The sequence below is a fragment of the Cebidichthys violaceus genome, unplaced genomic scaffold (genome assembly GCF_023349555.1).
Source record: "Cebidichthys violaceus isolate CVI_PGR_0920_01 unplaced genomic scaffold, fCebVio1.0.p SCAF_17, whole genome shotgun sequence".
Taxonomy (NCBI): Eukaryota; Metazoa; Chordata; class Actinopteri; order Perciformes; family Stichaeidae; genus Cebidichthys; species Cebidichthys violaceus.
In genome coordinates this window covers 12,280,559-12,307,080 of record NW_027176340.1, presented here as the reverse complement: position 1 = coordinate 12,307,080, position 26,522 = coordinate 12,280,559, and the positions used below count along the sequence as shown (strand labels likewise).

Genomic DNA, 26,522 nt, shown 5'->3' with positions numbered 1-26,522 from the left:
TCAAATGTGATAGGTCAATACAACTCAGACTACAAATGGAAACCGGAATGCTTTTGATAACAAAATTTAGTCCTGTTGCCTCCAAATATGCAAGCGGACGGGCAGAGAGTGATAGAGAGATTATCTTCATAGAAAACAACAGAGGAACACATTGGCTTGTTGATCTGTGCAGAGAAAAGTGCTTAGTATGAACAGCCAGGCTACTGCTCACATAACATCACTTCATTCGCAGTGGTCATATACAAATACTGATTAGTGCAGTTGCAATACATTACAACAGACTAATTAACACACAGTACACCTGGGCCCAGGTAGTTTTACAGCAATTGATAATGTTATCATATATCATTATCTGGTCAATAGCGGCCCATGGCTATCAAGTTAATCTGGCTATGATCACACCATGACTTAGTTTCATAGATTGCATCTATCATTAAGTAGAATGTATTCCACTTTTGGCTGCCATGCCAGCGAGGAAGACTCTGTGCTGAGTGATTTATTTAACATCCACCCTCTCTATTCTTATATACTCATGGACCCTACCTTCATTACTGCACATGCCTGTGTTAATGTGATTTGAACTGATGTAATGAGCAGTTATGTGTTGCACCGTCACAGCTAAAAATCTCAGCGTTCCCGCTCACTGAGGTGTTCTTGATTGTTTGAAAAATAGATGCCAAATAAAAGTTTATGTTGTCAGTTTACAAGTTCCAGTGAATAATGGCGTTCGCGCTGAGCACATTGATTCCTATGCTGTTTCTTGGAACTCACAGTCAGGAAATGATTGCAGGGAAACTAGTAGTACCAAAAATAGTGAGTATGAATTGAGCTGTTTTATTATCATGTGTCAGAAAGGTGCTGTAATTCTTATATTGTAAGTAAAAGGAGGGAATGCACCCATGAATTTCCTCCTCCTTGTAATTCTGCCTCTGTGTTGGCGGTGGGTGAATTAGGAGCCCACTGCCCTCCAATGTAATTAAACAAGGTGCACACACGACTTTAACATCAGCACCATAGTTTGTAGAAACTCAGTGTTCATTTTTAGCTGCAATTTAAAAAAAAAGAAACACACACACACACACACACACACACACACACACACACACACACACAAACGCGTGGATAGAAACAAACAGTTTGCATACGGCTCTTTGCAGATAAATAGTGCGACAAAATGAAAACTGCTACCCAGTGTTATCATTATTCATGTGATGATTTAGAGGCCTGGATGCGCTTTCCATTTCCCACACAGCAAAGGTTGATGGGAAATAAGATCCCATTCATCAATGACACATCTTTATCTGCAATACCTGCGGCAAAGCAAAGAGAGGTAGTGTGTGTGTATACGTGTGTGAATGAGTGCACAGAATCCCTGTATTCACAGACACACACCGCCCATGCTCTCATCCCCCCTATCACGTGTTAATTTACAGTGCCGCTCTTATCTAGGCAGGTGGGTAAAAGCTGACGGAGCAAATTCTGGAGCCACACACACATACACACACCGGTCCTTTCCTCTTCCATCTTTCCATCCTCTGCTCCTCGTTTATCACATCTGGGAGGCTTGGGAGGGGGTAGAGATAAAAACGGGCACTGGCAGGAGGTGGTCAGACAGAATGGATAGCTTAGCGCCCGGGCCAGCTAGCCCTGATAGCACTTTCACCTGCTCAGGGGGGATGGACATGGGAGTGCCATGGCAGGAGGTAGCCTTAAACAATACAGCTGGGCCGATATTAGTCAGTATCTGATATAATGCGGAAAATGGTTTTAGATTTGTTTTCGTGTTTAGAGTGGAATGAATGAATATCACTCTGGTTGCCTTTGCAAAATCCTTGAAGTGAAGACCATTCTGATGTGGGATTTTCATGAGATTGCGTGTAGGTAGGGTCGTGCTTGTGCTCGTTACAGCCCTGTGTGCATGTGGGATTTGCTTTACTGTCGAGAGTTAGATGAAAGGATTGATCCCACTCTCATATCATGCTTAAATGTGAAGCTACTGCCTGCAGCCGGTAGGCTTAGCTAAGCACAGAGACTATTAGCCTAGCCCTAACAAAATCAAATACACCCTCCCAATAAGACTATGAACTTGATGACAGGCTGAATGAATTAAGTGAAACAAGACGGCAGTTCAGTTACCTAACATATTTTCAACGAAACAAAAGTTGATTCACAATAAGCCTGGTTCCAGAAACTGCCCTGGGTACTTAGAACTCCTGTGTTTATCCTCTATTTCTGTTGCGGGAAAACTTGAAGTATACCTCACTGTATAATCTTTGTTTAATCCAACACAATTACTAGTACACTGTACAATATACTGGAGTGGAAAACAGTATATGTAGAGTATCTGCTCTTCCAGGGTTCCACTAGCCTCAAAACAAAGATAGCCCTGAGTGCTTGTGAGCCAGTAAGCTCAAGGTCTTGGCTTGACAATTCAGAATCGACCACACAACCTCATGCTTGAGAATACCTGTGGGTGAATTCATACACATTTGCCCTTCAATGCAGAGCACACAACCGTGGAATGAATGCACAGGACACAGGGGTGCGCATACACACACAGGATGAGTGACACTCCAGCTAGAGACGTGTGCAGCGCTGCCTGGCAGGGCTGTGCCTGGCATCTCAACCAGAGCATTACTGTTTAAAACGGCAGGTAGGGGAGCAGCAGGTCCCTACTTCATCATGCTATTCAAGGGCCCTATTAGTCCACAATTACTAAATGGCAAGGCTTGTAAATCATACATCATTCATGTGGAGCACTCAGAGAAAGCACAAGAACACTCTTCTCCCCACCGCCCACTGTAACACTGTGAGAGAAGTAAAGGGTGGAGCCAAACGGAAAGGGAAGGAGACAGGAAATAATAAGAAAAAGGAATTGGTGGTTGTACTGCTGAGGACCCAAGGAAGTACAGCGTGGAGTATTAGCTCTTGAGATCTACGGGACATATTTAGTAATATTAAGTTATATACATTGTACTGTATTGAGAGGGGACCCCTATTAACTGTTACACTGTTGAACCGCATGCTGGGTACAGCCAGAGATGGGCAAAAATACATCAAAATGTATTTTGATACAAAATACAAAATACCCCTCAAATAAATGTATTAAAATAAAATACAAAACACTGGTGCCAGAAAATGTAACAAAATACAATACATGTATTTTGTATTAAAAATATAGGAAATACTTTTTCTGGATTTTCTGTTTTCTTTTTACAATTTGGTATAGCAGAGCATTCAGGTTTGGGTTATATAATGTACACAAAGCTCTGGTGAACCCCATAAAAAGGAAGAACAGTCACAGAATGTCAGTGTAACTAAGCAAAGCTATTAAAAGACAACAACTTGATTGATTATGTATATATATATATATATATATATATATATATATATATATATATATATATATATATATATGTTAATGGGACTTAACAGCCCATAAACTTTGGCTTTGTATCAACAAGAAAATATTCATCACATATGAATAGCATCACACAGTAGGCCTATGTACACTACAAAAGCAAAATATAGAATTAAATTCAGTTGTACACAGGTAAACAGCCTAAATAATTTACTGTACTGAGACATGTTGTCCACCTGGCCAACTGTAGAATGTATGAAATAATACAGCTAAGAATACTTTCATAATATGCCTTTTAAATAAAATAAATTGGATTTTTAATGTTATTTTGTTTTTTTAACAAAAGGACATCTACTGTCATAGCCTGGCTAACTGTGAACTATATTATCTGCCAGTAATTGATATGGCTTTATGACATTCACATTGAGAAGATACAGCATCACTTGTAATACAGTGCAAGATTAGATGGTCAGATGTGTCTTGATAAGGTTATCATGAACATACAAGCTCCCAATATCCCTCTTCCTATAGCTAGCTACTCGACTGATAAGCTAACTTGCTAAACACTGGCTATGCACTAGCCTAGACAGCATGCATGTTAGCATCGATCGCTAGCTTGATATTATAACCATCACCATGTATATACACAATAGGCTATGTAGCCAGACCCAGACATAAATTATAAAGTATTTTGTTACAAATTACGTTAGATTTTTATCGGCCCTATCAAATACAAATTACGAAATACTCAAAAGTAATTGAAATACGTATTTCAAATACAAGTAATATAAATACTGCCCATCTCTGGGTACAGCTCCGTCTTGCAGACTATGGTACATTTTAAAACAGATAAAGAATAGATCCACGGGACATATTTATTTCTCGACAACCGTTCACCCGATAAATTTCACACTTGGCAGGTGTATTGCTGAGGACCTGGGGAGGTACAGAGTCGAGTGTGAAGTTGTTTGGGTGAGCGGTTCTCGAGAAAGCTGCGAGCAGCAATACGGGAGGCCTGCATGTTATGAATGGGTACTGGTTTTGAAAAATAAAGACAAGTAACGTAACGGAGAAGAGGACATGGAAAGATAGCAAATGAAAAGAATGTAAAATGGTTCAAGGCTTGTTAAAAATGTTTGCTTTTACAAAATATGCTCGAGATATTCATGATTTCCAGAGGAGGAATCCTATCGTAGTCGGTGAATACTGACCTGTCACCTAAAGGCATCGTTATTCCACTACTACACAATAAGCATTGAATCTAATGGGTGAATTATGTCAAGCTCTGTGTGTCTGTCTTTTCAATGTGTTTTGTTGAGACTTTGCATATTTCCATCAAATATGAAGGAATGGATCTTCTAAGGATATAGTCCAAGCCAGACTTCTACACTCCCTGAGACGGTCCAGCTTCCGTACCTATGAACCCAGGGAAGGCGGTAGAAGGGCTGCCTTTCTTGTGCTGCAGGGAAAGGGCAGGCACAGCATTCCATTGCTGAGCATGAGACTCTCAAATGTGAAATTGTTAGCCGACAAAATAGACAAGGGCACCATCTTAATCTGACCGAGGGAAGGACCACCAAACAGTTTTGTGCTTCACAAACACCTGGACTAACTCCAGTGCACCTGACACTGAGCTGCAGCATAAGATCGCTCTAAGGCCATGTCCACACTACTCCGTTTCCATTTCAAAACCGGAAAACTCCGGGGTTGCCTCTTCGTGTATCGAAAACGGATACGTTTGGAAACGATGATGCCCACACCCGCGTTCGTTTACTTGATTGGTTCTTAGCAGTCATGCTGTGTCCTTCCCTGATTCGTCACACCACTATCACATGACCCTTTCCCGGAAAATCACAAACAACAACAGCCTTGATTATCTATTGACTACCAGGTTAATTCAACATGGACAACTGATTACAGATGTTGCTGACCTTGCTATCTTTACTAGCAGCTGTTGTCCAGTTAAAGTCAACTTCTTCCTCTGCAGAAATGCAGTTATTGGAGCGATTAGTGAGCGGCGTGTCCAGCGGCGTTATCAGACCTACGGAGCGGCCATCTGAAGTCACGGTTAGCGGCTTTGAGGAGGACAGACACAAAACAGAGGACTTTCCTTTTCTTATTAATGCTTATTTTCTTCTGCACAACTATTGTGAAGTCCACACACAACCTATAAAGGAACAAAAGTAGTAATTGCTCTCCAGTACAACAGAGACTTCAGCCACCAGCAGAGCTACGAGTGAGAAGGGGTGACCTTCGTGGTCAGAGCAGGGCCGCCTTTCAATCAGAGGGTCGGCGGTTTCGATCCCCAGCCCCTGCTCCTCTCATGTCAATGTGTCCTTGAGCAAGACACTTAACCCCAAAATTGCTCCCGTAGCTGCGTCTACGGTGTGTAGATAGATATTGAATTGTAAGTCGCTTTGGATAAAAGCATCTGTTAAATGACTGTAATGTAATGTAATGATAACCGACAACAACAAAACCGAGGAAATGAGTGAGAGACATGTTGACCAATATTATTGAACCATAATCTAGTAAACTTTTATGTGTAAGTGTTCATTTTAAAGTAAATTTGATGTGTGCGAGAGAGAGAGAGACTCGCAGTGCTGTAACATGAAAAATAAAACTTCTGTTTGAGTTTATAGAGGAAGATTTTAGAGAAGATCTTAAGTATCAAATACAACCTTTCATTATTAAAGACTACTTTATTAGTCGTATTTTTTTAAGCAACCAATCTGCTTCCTGTTTACACCGGTGTTGGGACCATGTGCTTGGCTTCGCCATGTGCTCTTGAGACAAAGAGATCTGGGCCTGCCGATTCTGCATGCAAGGCCCTTCTTGATTTGGGTAGATAGCAACCAAACCCCCACCAGAAAGAAGTTCACATCTAGGTGTTAACTCATCACCCAAATGCAACGCTGTCCTCTAATTGGCTGAGGTCCACAGACACCCCAGGTGCCTCGTGGCTCAGCCCTGTTTCCACAAAACCGTCTTACTCCCCTACCTCTATGCCATTCCGTTCTGACTAACGTCGAAGTAAGGAGGCACGAACACAACGTTGCTGTTTTTAAAAGAAAATCCAAGGTTAAACGTTGGACGAATCTACTGGACTGTTTGTTTTGCTTTCGTTTCACTTCCTGGAAGAGGAAGCGGACAATTTTCCTGCAGAACTGAAGAAACGGATTCTTCAGAGAAAGAGGACACCTCTCTTTCCCCTCAAGTCGATTCATGCCAGTTGTAAGGAAAGAACATTCCTTTACTGAGCCGAAGAAAGCATCTTTGACGCACACCGCGCCGCACGGAGCCGTGCCGCCTGAGTTCCGCCGAGGAACTCAAAAGGACCACATCTTCTACCACGACATCACCTCATAGTAAGGCAAAGAGAGTCTGGGAAGGTTTAGTCTTTTGTGTTTATTATCTTGTTTGTGTTACTGTGTCATTTTTATAACGTGGTGTGTATGCTCAATAATCGCCGAGATTAACGACCGAGATTGTTAATGCTGTGTATTTCAATACTGCTGCAATCGTGTTGAGATGTTTCACCGCTGGTGAGATCGGAAGTTGCTGTTTCATCGGTTGAAAGCTCAGAACCGCGGCTGTGCGAATCAGAGAGTCGTCAGCTGTGTTTCTGTAGATGAGAGAGCAATCTTCCATACTCCACCGCAGCAGAGAGGATCTTATTTTGCTTTTGGTGGATTTCTTTTGTTTTGTCTGCTTTCTCTCTTCTTTTACTAACCCACACACATATAGCATTAAGCTAATGTAGCTCCAGGGTTGAGTTAACTGCTTCAGGCACATGTAGATAGTGTCTATCGCCATGTTAAAGACATTTTGTAGTCTTGCGAGGTGGCCACGTGCAAACTCCATTTTGGTAGTTTGGCCTATCTTCAACGTGTAGTTCCACGTGACGTAGCTACGTTTAGGTTACATCATACATTGTCTGAGCGGTGCTCTTGCCTCTCCCCCACACACACATGCATGCACACACACACACACACACACACACACACAATCTCCCTCTTATCACAGTTTGTTGATTTTAGATAGCGTGCTCATAAATGTATAGTTGTTGTTAGTTTTAGATATTAGTTGATTAGATCATTGTTATTGGAACTTAATAAACTCTTATATTTTAAAGAGCAGCTGTCTGTGATTACTTTGTGCATGTGTATTATGATTATAGCTAGATATGTGGTCTGTTGCCCGTACTCAACACCTTCACTCTCACTCTGAATGTGGAATAGTACTTTGACTATTGACATTGTGAGTGAATACATGCAGGCATGGTGACCTGTTATAATTAATAATCGTTCCCAACATTGGCAACCCCCCCCCCCACATGCCCAGTGTACTCTGACACAGATAATTTCGAAAACGATGCTGAAACGCCCTTGTGGACGGAGATCTTTTTTTTTTAAAACTCTGAAACAACGGGACGGTGGCATCTGCATCACCGTTAATTAAAGGTGGTGTACTAACGCCACACTCACTGCAGAATTAGAGACATTAGATGCCGAGCATTTTGTGTTCCCAGGGAATTTGCATGTTTTATCTTGATAGCTGTTTATGTTCCTCCTCAGGCGGGGGCCACAGCTGCTGAGCAGCTTCAGACCAAGTCATGGACACAGAAGACTCAAACCCAGACTCTGTCATTTTGATGCTGGGTAATTTTAACCATGTATGCTTAAGAAGCAACTTACAAGGAGCAAATCTTGACTGCCACAAGTGAAATCCTGCCGGTCAGACAGCGGTTCCATCAGAGCAAGGACAGTGTTTATGACTGTCTTCTGACAACTTACGAGGAAGTATTGAAGGAGTCAAATTATGATGGACTATTTCACTGATGTGGTCACCTCTTCATAACATTTTTGAAGACAAATGTAATTTTTTAAAGTAGCTGGCAACCAGGCATCAGCTTTTGGTTGTGGAAACTGAAGATATGGTTGCCATTTTTCTTCACCTTATATTTAGAGTAATTAAGATAATATGTCGTTATTAAATGTCAGCTTAATCATGGAAATGTGACATGAAAGAATATTTATTACAGTAACCGATTGTTTGTGTTTTATCTGATACTTTACATCTGAATCTTGTGTCATCAGTTAACGTGTCTCTTAATTCCTGGTACACAAATAGCAGTAGTAGCTGTTGTCATGTTCCTCACAGAAGAAATTAATCCAGAAAGTCACTAATAGCTTATTAATCTGTTCTCTCCTATTCACTTTTTGGTTTTCTGGACCGTTGTGCTGATTCTCACCACAGATCCATTGGGTCTTGGATTGTGGGTCCCACAAGTGACACTGACATCTTGTCAATCATCTCTACTTTCAAAGATGATGTCCAGTCTGTGTTGAATCTGCTGAAACAGCTGAATCCCATCTCTCATACAGCTGAAGAGATTTACTGTGTGCTGCCCATATTTTTCATGTGTTTGAAAGTGGTTGCCACTGATGGCAACTAAAGGCAAAGAATCGGTTGGCAATTTCTCAAATAGTTGTGAATGGCAACCTGGCAACCCCTAATGTCGAGCCCTGGTATTCCATCCAAGTCAGTTAGCTAACTCAGATTTTTAACCAATCTCTCTTAGAGCAGAGGGTCCCAGCATGTTTGAGGTTCGCTGTTATTGTTCCTGTGCCTAAAAATAAGCTGACCCAAACGGCCTGACTGAGTATCGACCTGTCGCCTTGACATCTGTTATCATGAAGATCTCTGAGCGCCTGCTTTGCAGTCACTTGTCCAGTGTTGCCCTTGAACCCTTGAAGTGATGGGTTAGGAGCTACTATCCTTTGCTGAAATCTCCACCATTAGACTTCAGAAGAAGGGACACAAAACCCTTCATGACTCCTCTCACCCTGCAGCAGCACTTACCTAGAGGCCTAAAACACTAAATTGCTGTAATTATTCCTGTCTGTAAAACACGGTATACAATGGTTTACATTATAGCTAGAACCCTATGGGAATGCTTGTTTTAATTATTAATCATTATGACTTTATTGACTTTTATGTCCTAAGCTGGCCACTGTATGTGAGGTGGGGTCCTTGTTTGTTTTGTTTTGTGTGAGCTCCCCAAACTTAGTTCCTATTGACTATTGGCCTCCTGCGAGCAGAGGTCTCACTCCACCACACTATGTTGAAATGGCAATAAAGTCTTTGTCACTTAGTATAGATCACTTGGAGAATATTAACCCCCCTTCCTCTGGTGGCATCCCACCATGTAGATGGTTTGGTTTTATTTGCAGATTATTTTGAATATGTGCTATTGAGGTTTCAGTTCAAACACAATGGAGGACCTTTGTCTATGAGCTAACTGTGCCTACTGTCGTGTTCAGACTTTCTCATTAACAAGGGAGCCCCCCCTTCCTCGCTCTACTACTACTACTCCACTACTGTGTGTCCATATATTCATTTTCATTCTCTCCCTGCTGAGATCACATTGTACAATGTAGCAGGCATGCAATGAAGTTCACCCAGGGGGGGAGACAGCAATCAAACCGTGCTCTTATTTCAATGCCGATGCTGTGGTTTTATGAACCAGCGTCAGAAGCCACACTGAGAGGGCTTTACAGTCTGATACTCCAGTCACTCACTCTCGGGCATTGTAGGAGCTGCATTTAACTTCATGTCTATGTATTTTAATTTCTGATATTTTTCTTTATTTTTGTTGAAAGCAAGTGTGCCCCGCCCACAGGTGAGGAGGGCAACCTATAAGATGAGGGTTATGACACATAGGGAGGTGGAGAAGCTGGTGACGGCTAATACCGTTTTTGACCTCCGCCTCAGCCTGTGACAGTGTCGGCTGATTGAAAGGCATCAGAAACGCTGCAGCAGAAACCCCAAAGACATTAAAACAACGGCATCCTATGTTCCCTTTTTTGTTTATGTTGCAATAAATGGAAAGCAAAAGTGAACCATCAGCTCCTTCTGGATTTTCTTTTAGGAAAGGCTACGAGTCTGACGTAAGGCACCCGAACTCTACATAGTGGCAAAACTATATACGACACAAAATATAGGGGTTAAAGGAACAACCAAATTTAGGAGTTTTGCCAGTACAGTAGGGGTGTAACGGTTCATAAAATTCTCGGTTCGGTTCAATACAATACAGTGGTGCCACGGTTCGGTATGTTTCGGTACATTTTCAATACAGCAAAAAAGCAGAAATGCCAAATACTCGCTGGTGAGACTCTCAAGTAGTCTTTAAAAATGAAAGATTGTGTTTGATACTTAAGATCTTCTCTCAAATCTTCCTCTATAAACTCAAACAGACACGTTTCCTGGAAAGCTTCAGAAGTTTTATTTTTCAGACTTAGTTACAGCACTGCGGGTCTTACTCTATCTCTCTCACCTCATATTTACATTAAAATCAACACTTACACATAAAACTTTACTAGATTATGGTCCATAAATGTGGTCAACACACTTCTCTCACTCGGTGTCGTTGTTGTCTGTTCTCACTCGTAGATCTGCTGGTGGCTGAAATCTCTGTCCTACTGGAGATCAATCCATGTTTTGTTTCTTTATATTTTATGTGTGTTAACTTGTTGTACATAGTTGTACAGAACAAAATAAATAATAATGACAGGAAAGTCCTCCGTTTTGTGTCCGTCCTCTCTAAAGCCCGTATTAAGTAGTATCAAAACCAGTCAAATGATTCCTGCAATCGATCCTTTTTGTGCACAGATCTAGAAAAAATGACTGTGGTTTTACTTACAGCCAATCTAAAATGCTTTGTTTGTATACTTTTGTTTCCATAACAACGTATTGTTTGAAGGGGAAATTCTGAGCAATCAATTACATCTTGATCAAAATGGAAAGCTGCATTAAATTTTAACTTTCATTTAAAAAAATTAATATAAATATTAATTAAATTAGAAATTAAATAATGCACTCAGGAATTGAAAGTAACATAAATAAACAAACTAAAATATCATTACGTTGAATCAATAGTTACTTTTTTGGTCTTTTATTGATGCCTTAATATTTTAATATTATCAGGCCTAAATTATCAAAGGAAACCATGAGGTCAGTTTTAAAAATGGTATTATAATTACAATTTGTAAAAGTTTACACCTATTCACATTGCACAACCCAGGCTCTGTATCATAATCATGTTTGTTATTTGGATATGAAATGATGAATTTGGCCAGAAATCAGCAAAAAATCTTGTCTCTAAGTAGCTTCTCTGCAGAAATATCAGTATCAGTTGTGGCCTTAACGGACGGATCAGCTGAGCCATACTGCCAATATTGAATTTGGCACAAGGCAGAGGGGTGTGTGTGTGTGTGTGTGTCTTGGGAAATAGTGCAGTTGACTGAGAAGCTCAGTCAATATGAGAAACGTGAGATTTTCACTGGGACTTTATAAAAGTGCTACATGGGAACTTTTCCTTGCTGATGTCTCACTGCTAAATCAATAGTGATGGCATATTATAAATCTAGCAATTTAAAAACAGCAGTCCCACGAAGCTTCATGCATTCATATAGGAGGTTTTGTGCTTTCAGCAGAATTTTTTACTTCTTCTCCGGTAAGCAATATTTCTAAACTGAGTAGTGAGGACAAATGCATCTTCTCCATACAGAGCTATATCAACCACTGACACAAAGGCACCTTTATGCAATGTTGTGGAAAGGTTTGGAAAGAAAAAAAGAGTTTGGAGCGGAAGGAGAAGATTACAATATCAAGCTGAACCGTCAGTGTGCTGATCTACCAAATGTCAAACTATACATATTCATCTGTTTGGCCAGCCACAGTACAGAGGCAGAGCTCCAGGAGAAGTCCAAACAGAGATGGCTGACATTTCAGCGTTCAAGAGACTGACAGCTGCACGTAAACAACATGCAATACACACATGCTCAGAAACACTCATATTCACAGACATACAATGAGTTTAGTTGGGGGATGTTAAAGCTGGGAGAAAAGAGTATCTCTTAATGCCAACAATCAAGTTTGAGAGGTGAGGCCTGGTCAGACAAGACCATTCACTGACTTTTGGGTAATGTCACCTGTGTAAAGTTTTTCTTGAAGATCCCCACTCTTTTAAAGAAAACATTTTACAGGACGTTTATAAAAACCTAGAGACAATTGTGTGTCTGAGGCTAGCACAGTGGAAACCGCTTGTAGTGATCACGGTTACAGTGATCAACGGCTTATATGGATCAAAATGCTTTCAGATTCATTCATCCTATACAAATGCTGCTTAAGTAATTCACTTATAGTAATCAAGTAGTCCACTTACGGTGTTTTAATACATGACAATTTGGCTGGGCAGTATGGCCTAAAAGTTATATCACAGTAGAATTCTGAAGCACATACGGTATCCATATATCATGGTACAATGTATATACGTATAACACGCAATTAAAACAAATAGGAAATAAATAATTGTAATTTTATCTAAATACTTGCTTCATGGCATCAGTAGTTTTAATGATGTATTATAAGCTGCTTAGACCTAGTCTTAGGTCATAATTCATCTTTAATATCTATTCTATATTAATGTGAAAACATCTTCTTCATACAACTATATTTATTTAAGTTTCTTGCCAAAAACTACATTTAACATGAATACATACGAACACATCATGATTCATTAGGATTTACCTTCACCCAATAATCAATTTCACTGAGTAGACCTCGAACTCATCATACAAGTCAGTGAAAAAATCTCTTACGTGCTTATACACTATCAGTAGTTGTAGTTGATCAATAATGTAAACACATCTGCATTTGCTCAGCACTTTATTGTGAAAGTACACATACAAAAGTTGAACATGCCATGTCATGGTTGACTTTACCGTAACAATGTATATGTTTGAAGAGACAATAAAGTTCCGTTAGCCAGTATTTAGCAGCTCTTTTGGGCTCCCATCCGTGACTTGGGGGTCTCTACAACACAACCGAGAGCAGTCTATTGAAAACACTCTGCTTCATAAGCCACCATTTAAACAATGATCTGATCCTGCATGACGTTGCCCTTCCATGTGGCCATGTTATCCATTCTGGGGAGCTGTGATAGCTAGCTTGTAGTTCATTCTCAGCCAAAGGAAAATAGGAGAATGATGAAATCATTTTCCACAACAACACAAGATGTTATGGGACATTTTACTTTATTCCATGCAATGACTGGAAAATTGGTCATCTGTTTTCCAGGTTTTTCTAGTACACATGGAAAGGTGTTTGTCTATTAACTCGTATAAACTCAATTAGCAAAATGTAACCCATTCCGATTTTTTTTTAAAGAATCCCTCAGACGTAGTATGGCGTGAGTACAGTCAAAGGCAGGCATGTAAACCTACTTTGTTAAGGTCAAGGACAAGTGGTGGTCTGGGTTAAATAATAATAATGTCTACACTGATTACAAGCATGAGACAGGCTTCTGAAGACGAATGGAGGAACAGAGCCTTAATTACATTGTTTCAAGAGGTTGCGTTGCCACAAACAAAATGAGGAGCATTGTCAAAGCCAGCCAAGTCTTTGAGGTGCACCCAATCTCCAGGCTACATAGCAGAAGAAGCCTCCCCCAGGACTGCTAACAGAGCAGCACAGCTCACCTCTTCACAAACCCTGTGGCCTCCAATGCAGGATCCAGACCAGGTGATAGCTAGACCCAGAAGTGGTCTCTTGGTGAAAAATAAGCCCAACCGAAAGTAATTCCTTCTTATGCAGTCAGAGAAAGACACATGAAGCTCTAGTGAAAGTTCAGTCAGGAAGACTATACTCTTTTATTTCTCATACATCTGTCACTTCTCATGCATGCTCACTCATAATTTCATTGTTCGAGCCTGTCAATCATGCCATCAGCTGTTTAGATCAGCTGGTCTCCTTTTTCCAATAGCACAAGGAAACAATTGCATTGTTAGCCTATCATCTTGCTGCTGTCTCTTTTAAGTAGCTCTCTACCTTCAGTACGTTCATGCTACTGTTACACACGCTCTCCATCAGCCTGTTGTCTGTGTGTTTTCATTACGAACTGACACGTTTGTCCACATCACTTTTTTCCAGTCTCGTTTGTAGGATTAAAGCCAACGTCCATTTTCTCAGCAGAGGAGAAAGCATAATTTTTCTCTCGTTTCCCTGCCAGGGAATCTCACCGGTTACTCCGGGTCACTCTGTGCAGGTAACAACCTGATCAGGGCCGAAAATCCTTAAGTTTCTGCCTCACCAGCATTCCCTGGGGCCGGCTCCTTGCAGCAGAGGCTTCATGCGCTCCGCATTCATTCCACTTCAAGCTGCTCAACAATCAAGGTAAAGGCATTCATCAGCTTGTTGCACCCTGTCTTCTCAATCAGATAAATATGGTCAGGTTGCTTCCTCTGTAGTTTTAGGTGCTGTCCAAACCGTAACATTGTTTCATTTTCTGAGCGGTCCCATGTTCAATAGGAGAACTATTACCGTAAATTTTGTAATAGCGGCGGGCCTCAATTAACCTACCTCTACTACAAGGGTATCTATAAGGCTCGTTTGAAGTAAGGATATTAGACACACGCAGTTAGGACGCATTTAATCCCTCTGGTTCCTCAGGGTATTAATATTCAACGTTTGTCCTTTACGCTAACTTCATGCCCTCACAACCTACAAGCACACGTCCTGTTCCATTAAAGCCCTCTACAGGCTCACTTAGGTGAAACTTACTGTAGCCGTCTCCATCCTAAGGCACTTATGTTACATTACTACAAGTACAGTTATTTGGGACTTTTAACTCAAATTCACTGTGAAGTTTCATCATGTTCATGGTTTAATTTTCAATCAAGTAAAGGGAGTACTTGATGCCAAAAGGCACGGTCATTCATGACATGCTCAGAAGTTATCCATATCAGCGCAGATCATGAAGTCCGTAAACAGGATCACGCCGGCCTCATTCAAGCAAAGTGCCCTGGTCATTGCTGACCTCATCACAACCCACAATAAGCATGCTAAGTTGGCATATCAGCAACTCTCTTCCATGGTGTACCGGTGTATTTCTTTTGACTCGGGAAGTTGTGACGATTTGTCTGAGTGGTCACTCGGAGATATCTAACTCTCATGTCTGGGGCCAGCAACAGAAACACAAACGTTGCACTCATGAGTAAATCAGTCATCAGAATTAATTCCTCAATGTGAGGAAGATCTCTTCAAGATTCATGCAATAGCGTCATGCAGTTAGCTGCCTCTCAAGTCATATCTGGTAAGTAGCGTCCTAATTGTATTTTATTACAAGTGATTCATATTCTTATATTCTCATAATTTTGTCAAAGGCTATCTGCTACATTTTCATTGCTTATGAAATTGCTTACAATCACATTGCTAATTCTCAGGTTGCTGCTGACTTCCTTTGGTTAAATCCCTTCAATGTCTTATGAGTGAAGTATGATCCATTAAAAGTGGAATGTAATGGACACTTACTGCTAAGCCAAATTTATATAATTTCATGCCTGTTATTCCAGTACACTAGCCATGTAGTCTAAGCTCAAACTGTTGCTATTCAGGTCACTCCTGACCATTAGCCATTGCTGGCCAGAGCTTATACATTGCAAGCAAATCATTGGTGTCCTCAAGCCATTGCAGGCTAAGTTTAAAAAAAATCATAGATGCTCTGGTCAGTGCTCCTTGTTATGCTTCATCTCTTAGCAGCTTACGGCATTATCGTTAAATGTGACCCGTTTCATTCCCGCTTGGTAAGTAAACATTATTTTGGGGGAAATATTAGGCTGTGGTGTATATTTCCTTTTGAGGGGTTTATCTTGCTGCTGGTCAGGGCAAACGCCCCACCATTACAATCTCCTTGTAGAGTCCAAACGCCAAAGACTCTGTCAAGACTTTATCATCACGTATCATCTGTTAGAAATAAACAATTATCTTTTCTTCATCTGACTTGTCTCTCCTGATTGGAATATGCTTTTATATTTTGTCAATAGCTATTGGTTGGTTGTCATTTGTTACTAATAATAATACTAATAATAAGCTACTGTGCATGAGCATTGATACCGTCATAGAATTTGCAGTTTTGGCCTGTTCAGTGCCTATTTAAGAAGCACTTTGTTTAGAACTTACGTTGCCTGTTACACTGTGTTGTAATATGCATGTCTCTTATACATCATGTGAAATACAAGGTTGATTGACCCTTCAGACCTCCTGATAGCCTCAATAGCAACATTTTGGGGGGTTCTCTAAAACCATAATCTATGTTATGTCTCCTACTATTGTCACTAAATTGTGTCTTAGAGGCTTACCCAGGCCTAGCAGTTTTTGGAGACAGGAACCCGATCGGGTATTCCGCACACTGCTCTTACATGTAAAATGACAATCCTTTAACAACTTGAGAGATTTTTGCAGCCTTTACAAAACAGCTGTTATATTGATAGTTTTTTTTATATGTGATTTAATAGGACAGTGACTCAGCTTTTCATACTCAACTATGGTTTCTCGTCCTATTGCAGCTCTACCCAGACTTCAGTAAAGGCCAAGGGCTTTCCAAACCAGACCGTCCTTCAGAAACCTATTGAAGAGGTCTCAAAATATATATACCTTTAAATACACCTATATCAAAGAAATGTAACCATTCTCTCGCTCAAATATGGTTTGTTTTTTGGTTATGTCGCGTTGTGGTGGATTGCACTTACCTCCACGGGGTAACGGCGGCCGTTAATGCTGTGCTCAGAGCCTTCAGATCCATTGTTTGGACCCCAATGGAACTCCACTTTTTCTGCCTTAAACCTCCCGGGCAGACCTGCTCCCCGTACGAAGTAATCATCCTTCAACATGATGGCCACTGGAAGAAAGACAGGAGGATGGAGAGTCAGACATTATTCAACATCTTTTTTAACGTACATACATATGTAATCATTCCTTTCAAAGAAACAGAAGACAGAAAATTGGCGTCTGTTGTTGATGTGAAGGCTAATGTCAAAGATTGCTCATGAAGTCAATCAAATGTGTGTGACGACACATTTCTTTAAGGTCTATAGAGACAGACAGACAAAATGATTTATTCTGAGGACATGCCGCAGGTAGATATGTGTTTATCTTTTCCATTTGCTCTGAGGAAGACGTGCTCACACAAGACCACTTCTGTCATTTTCCGTCCGCCTCTGAGGTAAGTCGTCAAATGAGGGGCTAATTTGCAAAGCAAATCGTTCTCTTCAGACAGTGCCAACTGCCCTCGCAGGATCCTTTGTTATTCCGTCACATCTCTCTGAAATGTAGAGAGAATTAAGAGGGGGCCTTATTTGCACATTCACAAATGGCCCTGAAAGGAATCACGTGTTCCATTAACCAGTACAGCCGTACTTCACCCGTCCCATTTATAGAGGAAGCACTCAAGTGAAGAGAGTGACCCTGTTCATCATTTCATCAAGACGTTGGCCACGACTCTGAGTCATGAAGGATCATATACACCTGACAACACATTAACAGGCACACTTTACATACTATGTGAGTAGAGAATAGAATAGAATATTAAAACACACAGTAAAAACAGTAACTGTGAGGTTTTCATATGGTCTTATGGTTTGCTGAGCATGATGAGCTCTGCTGGTACAGTCTGGTAGTTATTGCTGCACCGTTATGGCCAACATAATGATTGTGATTATTCATCAATATTATTAATTTACTTTAGGGACCCCCCTCCAAAAAATATAATTAAAATAAAATAAAAGGAAGAAACCTCATGAAGAGTAATTGAGGAGGGATCCCTCTAGCAGGAAAGGAGTAATCATTTTTCTATTATTATAATTTGTAATAGCTCTACTACTGCGATTACTACTCTCATATGTATCATCTTTGTCATATGTATGGACTATAATGTAATTTTATTATGTTCATTCTGTACACATGACATCTACTGCACTTCTATTCTGGAGTTTTGTCAACACAAAGATATTGTTATGTCTATGAGTTGCATTCTTCAAAATAAAAGTCATCTGCTACTTTCATGTTTTTGTTGCTGATGGTGGGTAAATGCAGATGTTCTAAATACTGAGGGGAATGTGAAAAAAACTGCACCACAGACAATGAATGGGGAGAGATGTGATAGATGGCCCTGAGAGAACCAGATGAATGTTCTGAGTATTTGGGTACATTTTCCGTTGCACAAATGAAATGAGAATACTAGAATAAAATAAAGCTCATTGACATAAAACAATACAGCATCAGTCGATCATTCATTGTTTACTGAGCAACTCCACACTTAGTCTTGTCATCAAGTCTCAATAATTGATGACAAGTTTGAGACTTCCATGAATTCTTCATTTAGGTGGTTTTCCTCTTTAATAAGAAACTATTTAAAATACATTTCTGCCAAGAAATCCACCGTGACGTCTCTGAATTGAGTTTGTACTAGTTTGGTAGGGGGTCATCCTCCTTCCATCACAGCATTCAGCAGCATCTCCACCATGGTGATCCCTCCACAGGTGAAACCTTAATCTGTCATTTAGAAACCGTGCAGAATCCATGCATAATTTGTGGGAAAAATTAAGGGACATTTGTCTTGTTAGCCATGCATTATGTAGCAGGGGAGAGCATGAAGCTGCGTGCCATTTTGTTTCACAGCTGCTGTTTGTGTTAGTGTTCTTACATGACTCTCTACACGCTGCAGCACACCAAATCCATTTACATTATGCTCTCCTGTGTTTCTTACTTTGCAGGTGGCCATCACTATCATCTTCCTCTCTTTTTTTTTCTTTCTCTGTGAGCAGGCTCAGTGGCCTTGGGGAGGTAGTTTGAGTTGCCAAAGGCCTGGGGACGCTCTGCATCAAATGTGTCAGGGAATTTTTCACCCTGACTGCGATGGTGGGGTCTTCTCCTTCTCTTCCTGTGTCTCTCACTCTCATCTTGCCATTCTGTGCTGGCGGGTGTCAGCGCTGGTGATCCTCTCCCTGAAGGTCAACTCGTTGGTCCACTCCCACAGGGCATGACAGCACACATTGTGTCCGCCTTGGCTGATTGAGCTACCTGCGCTCAGACAAACGGATGTCTCACATCTCAGCGGCATATTTGACACCCTTGATGCAGTGACTAGGAGGTGGACTGGACATTTACTCGCTCTCTGTGACCTTAATCAGTCACTGAAAATTGGGAAGAAAAAACTGGTACAGCAACAAGGATGCTGAGGGAATTTGCAAGCATAGAAGGATACGTTGTCTTTTAATAGTCACAGTGTGATTAGGATTATTATGAAGACATTTTGTCATCGCCAAATATGTCACGTTTTACTAGATTTGCAAAAGAAAGCTGATTCTTTTACCGTAACTACTTCGGAGTAGTTATACTGTGTACCTTTCACACACAGCTATGACATTGATATTGGTATTAGACAGCAAGCAGGTGTATGTTCCAAAGTGTTGGTCTGTGTCTTTAATGTCTACCATTGTGCACTGTCTCTCTTTGGCTTCATACTCCTCCAAAGATGAGTTCCAGCATGCTGTCCACAGTGCTGAGCAGATTTGTGCTGTCGGCTGACTTCCAGTGAAGACGCATCACAACAACAGGGTGAAGGAGAGGACAGAGCAGGCTTGAAACCACCTGTCCCAAGTGATGAAATTATCTCTCTCGCTTTCAAATCACAGTGTTGGGTATACCAAAATGTGCTATATTAATAGGTGAAAATTAATACAAATAAAATAATAATGTACAATAACACCCTATAAACACAATTCCTGAATTCAAATTTTGACTTGAAATACAGAAAAAAAATCTACTTTAAATATCTATAGTGAAACTACTCAATAATGATGTTGCCCTAACTACTTGCTGTTTACTAGTTTATTCTATAGTAATGAATTATAATTGATAAACTGATCGTATTATGTTAAATCTTAATCTGAAAAGTGCAGTAACTATTAATATATTAAGCTATTAATTTGGTATTGGTATGCCGCTAACACTTTACGATACTGTTACCCTTAAAGTGATACTGATACCAATATAGTTCTTCATTTGATACCCATAACGTGTCCCACTGGCGAGCTAATCACAGCCGCACTGCACAGCGCTGACACCATGGTTACCTCGAAAAACGGTTACCCTCGACCCACGATCCCAGTGGAACTTTCAATTCTAATATAATGCTGGATAGTTTACTGAAAAATATTTCATCATAGTTTAATTATTATATATTTTGTGGGTAAAATCTCTCAAGCAGCACTTGCAGGGGCTAAGCGATCAGGACACTTCGAACAAGCACGGCACGAGTCTATCAGAATTAAATATCCTGAAACACAGCATGGCCAATTAATATATTATGTGGGACTGTAATTACAAGATTTAAACTTCAGTTATTGATAAGCTACCATAAACTGATTTCTATGAAATTTCATGACGATTATCTTTTTTTTCACAGAGGATGTTAGACTGTTTCTTTCCTGTGCATTAATTATACTTGTGAAGACAAATACAATTTATCATGTATGTGTTGATGTTTGTTTGGTCAAATAACAAGCAAGAACACAATGATCTACTGTATAGAGTTTTTTTCTTTTAGATATTTTCAATGTCAGGATGAAACATTGTGTTCTGGAAAACTAAACAAAAGCAGGACAGGGGATTAAAATCACTGTCTGACCTAATGCCACATGACTGCTGTGAGCCTCACACATTTACAGTACTGAGCACAACATCTCAGGCTATAGGCAATATGTACAAATTATGAATTTCCTATGTTGACCTTATTCTTTGCCTGAAGTAGGGCGCTTCAGCATTGCGTCACTTTGTAATCTTACTTCAGTTTTAGAGTGAATGTGTTTTGCTAATGTTGCATGTGTAGCCTCCCATTTTGCTTTTATAAGCTCCTCATGGAATATCATCCCAATACACTGCTCGAGTCTATAGTCAGCCTACAAGATATAACATGTTAATCAGCGAGCTTTATAACTAACTATAAATGGCGTCCGTCAACGATGCAGCGTTCCAACAAGGACTCTGGTGTGATGCGTCTCTTTCAGAAGCTTCGCAATCCAGCATGGATGTGATGACCCCTCCCTTCCACTAGGGGTATGTGTCCTGTTTCCTGTCAGTTTCTCTTTCAGGATGTTAATCGGCCACTGATGAGCCCCAGCTGAGCCGGATGTGGTGATGGCTATATAAACCGCATCTGACCCAGGATCAGGACCTCCTCTCCTCTCTGACTCCTGGGCTGACACGGCTGCTGCTTCATTTGATTGATTGTTTGTTTAGTTTTAGTTTGGTTATTGGTTTGTTAAATAAATGTCTATTTATTACTTTTATCACTCATCTTGTCTCCCTGATGTTGGAGCCAGGTCGTAACAATGGATTTTACATTTTCTGCAGAAATTCTTGGTCCCATTTCTTGGACGACTGACTTTGGTGATGCCCTGCTGTTTTTCCAGTAGGGCACACATTTGGTGCACATGTTCATGGTGTCTGTAGATCTACAATATTAAACTTTTCTGATTCATCACTTTCTGTTGTCTAATGTGTCCAAACCTTTGTCCATGTTTTTGTCCATACATAATTGTTATATATATCATTTCTTGAGATATTGTGTGTTTAAAAGGATCCGGGCTCTCATTTATAACCGTTGCATTTGTGCTTGTACTAGTGTAGATGACTATGAGCCCATTTCAATTATAAACAATATCAACCAACTCAAACCTCAAATAAAACTTTGCTAAAATGTTTCATCAGTGCTGTCTGCACCCCGAAACGCAGAGGAGAGATTGAACTACCGACACTCATGGTCAGCTGTGGAGCAGCTGATGTAAGATAACGTTAAATAGCGTTAAAGAACTGCAGTACGGAATGTCTATAGTTTTCAATAGTCTTCTAATACTGTGCAGATATCACCAAGTACAATCTCAGTTTTTATTAAGTGTTTCTGCCGCAGTGAACATGACATTATTGATTTATTCATGGGTTATTCCATAGTGACAGATGTAGCATGCTGCACACAGACCAACTGTAAGCAGCTCTCTGACTTAAGTATCACAAGTCACTGGTGTCACGGCGGTGACTGTCACACACTCTGCCTCCTCCAGTCACCTCACCTGACAAATCTTCATCACCTGCACATAAACATTGTGTAAATTAATCTGGAAATAAAGCCGGTGACAGCTCTCGTACCATCACTCCATACCCTCATTATCAGTCCTAATGATAATGCCATAGACAAACAGAAGTAAATAAATAAAAAAATGTGTTCACCTATCAAACGTACATTTTTTTTATATGGGTGGTGGATACCACCGATTGTTGCGATAATTTTGGAAGCAATCGGTGTGATTGCTGTAAACATAAATACTACGGTGAGACTTGTGATGTGTTATATTGCATGATAGATACTCTGGCATTGTTAAGACTACGTAAATGGAAGTATTTGGGGTGAAAGAGTGTTCTTCCTCTTGGTAGTAGCCGTGACTCACCATAAAGATCTACTGATCAGCAGCTTATGCATCAACATTCATAAGGTGCTTTGACCGTTTATAGCTGAATGTTGGCGAGTAGAGGGTGGGACATTTACAGGTTAATTTGGGATTTATGAAAGGAAATTGCACACTGGCGAGGTGTACGCAAGGTTTTATAAATAATATTTTTTGCCGTACGTTCATTTCCTCCTTTGAACGTACACAAACACTTAGTGTGGATCCTACGCTCCATTTTATAAATGAGACCCCAAATGATTCTATTAGTTGCCGTTTCCCTTCGTCATCAAGGCTAATAAGATTTCAGACAACAAAATGTGCTTAATGAAGTCAGAGTTAACCTGCAGATAATTTGGCAATTTATTCAAATGTGTCATCACATAAGACTCACACATCCTCGATTGAGCAAATGATGGGATGTAAAACATTATTGTGCTAAACACACAGCTGTGCTCTGGGCAGCACTCAGCGTGCTGTCAACAGTGATGCCAACCATCTGTGGCCTCTGCCTCTCAGAAGCCTTTAAACTCCAGTTTTCCACTGTGGGTGAAGGATCATCCATCTTACTGACAACCTGGAATTGTGAAAAATACCTGTAGCTGACAAGGAGGGTCCTTGAGATGCCAAGAGAGCCGAATGCAGATGTCCCGGTGCTGAATTTTACAGAGGCGACACCTGAAATGGCACTTGTACTAATACGAAAATACGATGTGTAATCTTCATCATAAATGACTTGCGTATTGCACCTGTCTGGTTTTATAATCATGTGCGGGAAAGTGATGCAACAGATGTTTGACGTGCAGACACCTGCCAATATGAGCTGGGGTTATTAAAGGTATCACACTTCAGCTTTTCATTCTCTCTGCACTGTGGTCTGTCACAGCGTTATATAGTTACCAACATCATGTCATTAAAAACTGGCAACTTTCCTTTGAAGAACATGACTGCTTCTTCGAGGTTTGTGACTACTTATTGCATCTTAGGTTTGGTGAATGTGATGTTCAGTGATAAGTGAAATATCATTCAAATAAAATAAAATATGGATAATTCAGCTTTTTTACACCTTATTTTCAGAGTTGTGACCGTCATTTCTATCAGTTATGAAAACTTTGTACAAACTAATTGCTGAGATCTGGGAACATGCTAACATTGTTACAATAACTCAGCAAGACAAATGAGTAGTGCAACAATAAGGCAGGTTGTGTAAGCAAGCCAACAGTTCATCCAGATGATCTAAACCACTTTAATTGAAGGGGAAAAAAGAAAGTGAGCACATGCAGATGTTAGTCATAATCCCTCATGAAAACTGTTAGCACACAACTATGGTTCAAAACATCAGTTAAGTCAAATTGAGTACTTTTTAGTGATGCTTCCATGTTCCCAGACCGAAACTTCTTCAAACAAATCTATTTATTCAAGTTTCTCACCAAACACCACATTTTACAAGATTCCCTTTGAACACATCATGATACCGGTATAATTTACCTTCGCCCTTTACCTTTTACTGAATTTACGTTAGCTATTAGCTCCGTAATTTAGCCATGCAGGACTGTGCTGCCCACCGGCTAAGGGAATTTGTTGTTAACAATGTAGTATTATCAGGGAAGAATAGGATAGATGAGAGTGTTTAACCATAGGTGTTTAGTAGTAGTTTGCACATGTGCAGTACCATTCGGGCAGGATGTATGGATTGTGGAGTAAGTAACACATGTTGTTGTTTTTCCTGTGTAGCTTAAATGAGCTGATAAATGATATGATAACATGACATTAATTTGGTGCATAGACTTGTGTAATTGCCGATACCCAATCCAGCATTGTAGGCTGCATCAGTACCAATATTGGCATCAGTACTAGAACAACTCTAAATAGATCCTACAACATGAAAGTGTCGCATGGTTAAAACGTTGGTCTGAGAATGGTTCTGAGATGAAAGGACGGGGGTCATAGAATTCATTAAGATTCAATATATGGAGATATTTTTTGGTCATTGACGATGAAGGTGCCAGTGGACAACAAATTAGCAATTTTTAATAATCTGATGAATATCCTACAAGGTTTGAAGGCCAGTAGATATCAAGATGTTTTGCTCTGTATCAAAGTGTTGGAGAAACAAATAGATTAACTATCAATCATCACACTCTTCAGGACCTGCCTCTAGTGGGGTGACTGTGGCTCAGTGGTAGAGCAGGTCGTCCTTCAATCATAGTCCATGTCCATGTGTCCTTGGGCAAGACACTTAACCCCAAATTGATCCTGTAGCCTACGGTGTGTGAATGTTGTATGAATGCTAGATAGAGTCCTGATGGGCAGGTGGCACCTTGCATGGTAGCCCCTGTCATCATCACTGTATGAATGGGTGTGAATGGATGAATGATGACATGTAGTGTTAAAGTGCTTTGAGTGGTCTGAAGACTAGAAAAGACAAATACAAGTGCAGTCCATATGAACTAAACATAAAATACTTGGGAACCTAAAAGTGTTGCTTAACAAATCGTGTCAGCACATATTTGATTCTCATTCTCCCCTAAATGGCCCATAATATAGGCTTAGTTATTCATTTTCAAAATGTAACTCACTCCTTCATTTCACTACTTCAAACATTTTAGTCAGAATGGGTGTAGAAAAAAGCTTATTCCACATAAATTGAGAAACGATAATCCAGAATAAATCCAATCTGCAAAAGGAGCCTGTGTTGGATTTACTGTACCTGTTTTGCCGGTGTTCTTCATAGATGTCTTATTAGAGGATTCTGTATCAAAGCCCTCCAGTGTCAGTTCCTGATACTCTGTGGATACTTTGGTATCCTGGTCCATAATGTTGATTGGTGACTGGTTTCTCTCTTTGCATTCTGGGTAGGCTGAAGCCCAGCCTTCATCCGGCCCATATATACCTGAAGGAGACAAGAAATGTAGCAGGGTCTCTCATCACTAAGGACACACTTTGATGTGAAACTGAATAGGCTTTTGAGGGCTAAATCAGAGGAAAATCACATTTCAGAACCATCTGATATCCTCTGAAAACAGTGACAGACAGTGAACATTGCCAAGTCATCTGTATTCCAATGAAACTCGCATAATAAACATCAAACGGATGCACCTGCTGAAAAAGCACATTTTCATTCATGTGGTGAATAGAGAATATCAAATTGTCATTATCACGAGGCCATGATGCTATTTGTGACATTTTATACATGAATGCCTTCTATATTTGGGTTTTGCACTGCTGACCTCCCCCTCAGACAACACCTCTGCATTGACACAGTGATAATGTTTTTTTTAAAAAGAGCTTTGATGTAGTTACTACTACATGGAAGCTACAGTTGTGGTCAAAAGTTTACATACACTTGTAAAGAACATAATGTCATGGCTCTCTTGAGTTTCCAGTTATTTCTACAACTCTGATTTTTCCTCTGATAGAGTGATTGGAACAGATACTTCTTTGTCACAAAAAACATTCATGAAGTTTGGTTCTTTCATGACTTTATTATGGGTTAACAGAAAAAGTGATCAAATCTGCTGGGTCAAAAATATACATACAGCAGTGCTAATATTTGGTTACATGTCCCTTGGCCATTTTCACTTCAATTAGGCGCTTTTGGTAGCCATCCACAAGCTTCTGGCAAGCTTCTCGTTGAATCTTTGACCACTCCTCTTGACAGAAATGGTGCAGTTCAGTTAAATTTGATGGCTTTCTGACATAGACTTGTTTCTTCAGCATTGTCCACATGTTCTCAATGGGATTTAAGTCAGGACTTTGGGAAGGCCATTCTAAAACCCTAATTCTAGCCTGATTTAGCCATTCCATTACCACTTTTG

General features: G+C 40.2%; 1 protein-coding gene across 2 annotated transcripts in view; it reads right to left on the bottom strand.

Moving 5' to 3' along the window:
• The window catches only part of LOC137874016 (receptor-type tyrosine-protein phosphatase gamma-like), a 598,619-nt gene that overhangs the window by 207,937 nt on the left and 364,160 nt on the right, over positions 1-26,522 (bottom strand). For both annotated transcript variants that reach the window (XM_068712605.1, XM_068712604.1), the window contains exons 3-4: positions 25,415-25,597; positions 16,954-17,102 (exon numbers count right to left, since the gene is read on the bottom strand). In XM_068712605.1, coding sequence (XP_068568706.1) covers positions 16,954-17,102; positions 25,415-25,597 — 332 coding nt within the window. The remainder of the gene's footprint in view (positions 1-16,953; positions 17,103-25,414; positions 25,598-26,522) is intronic.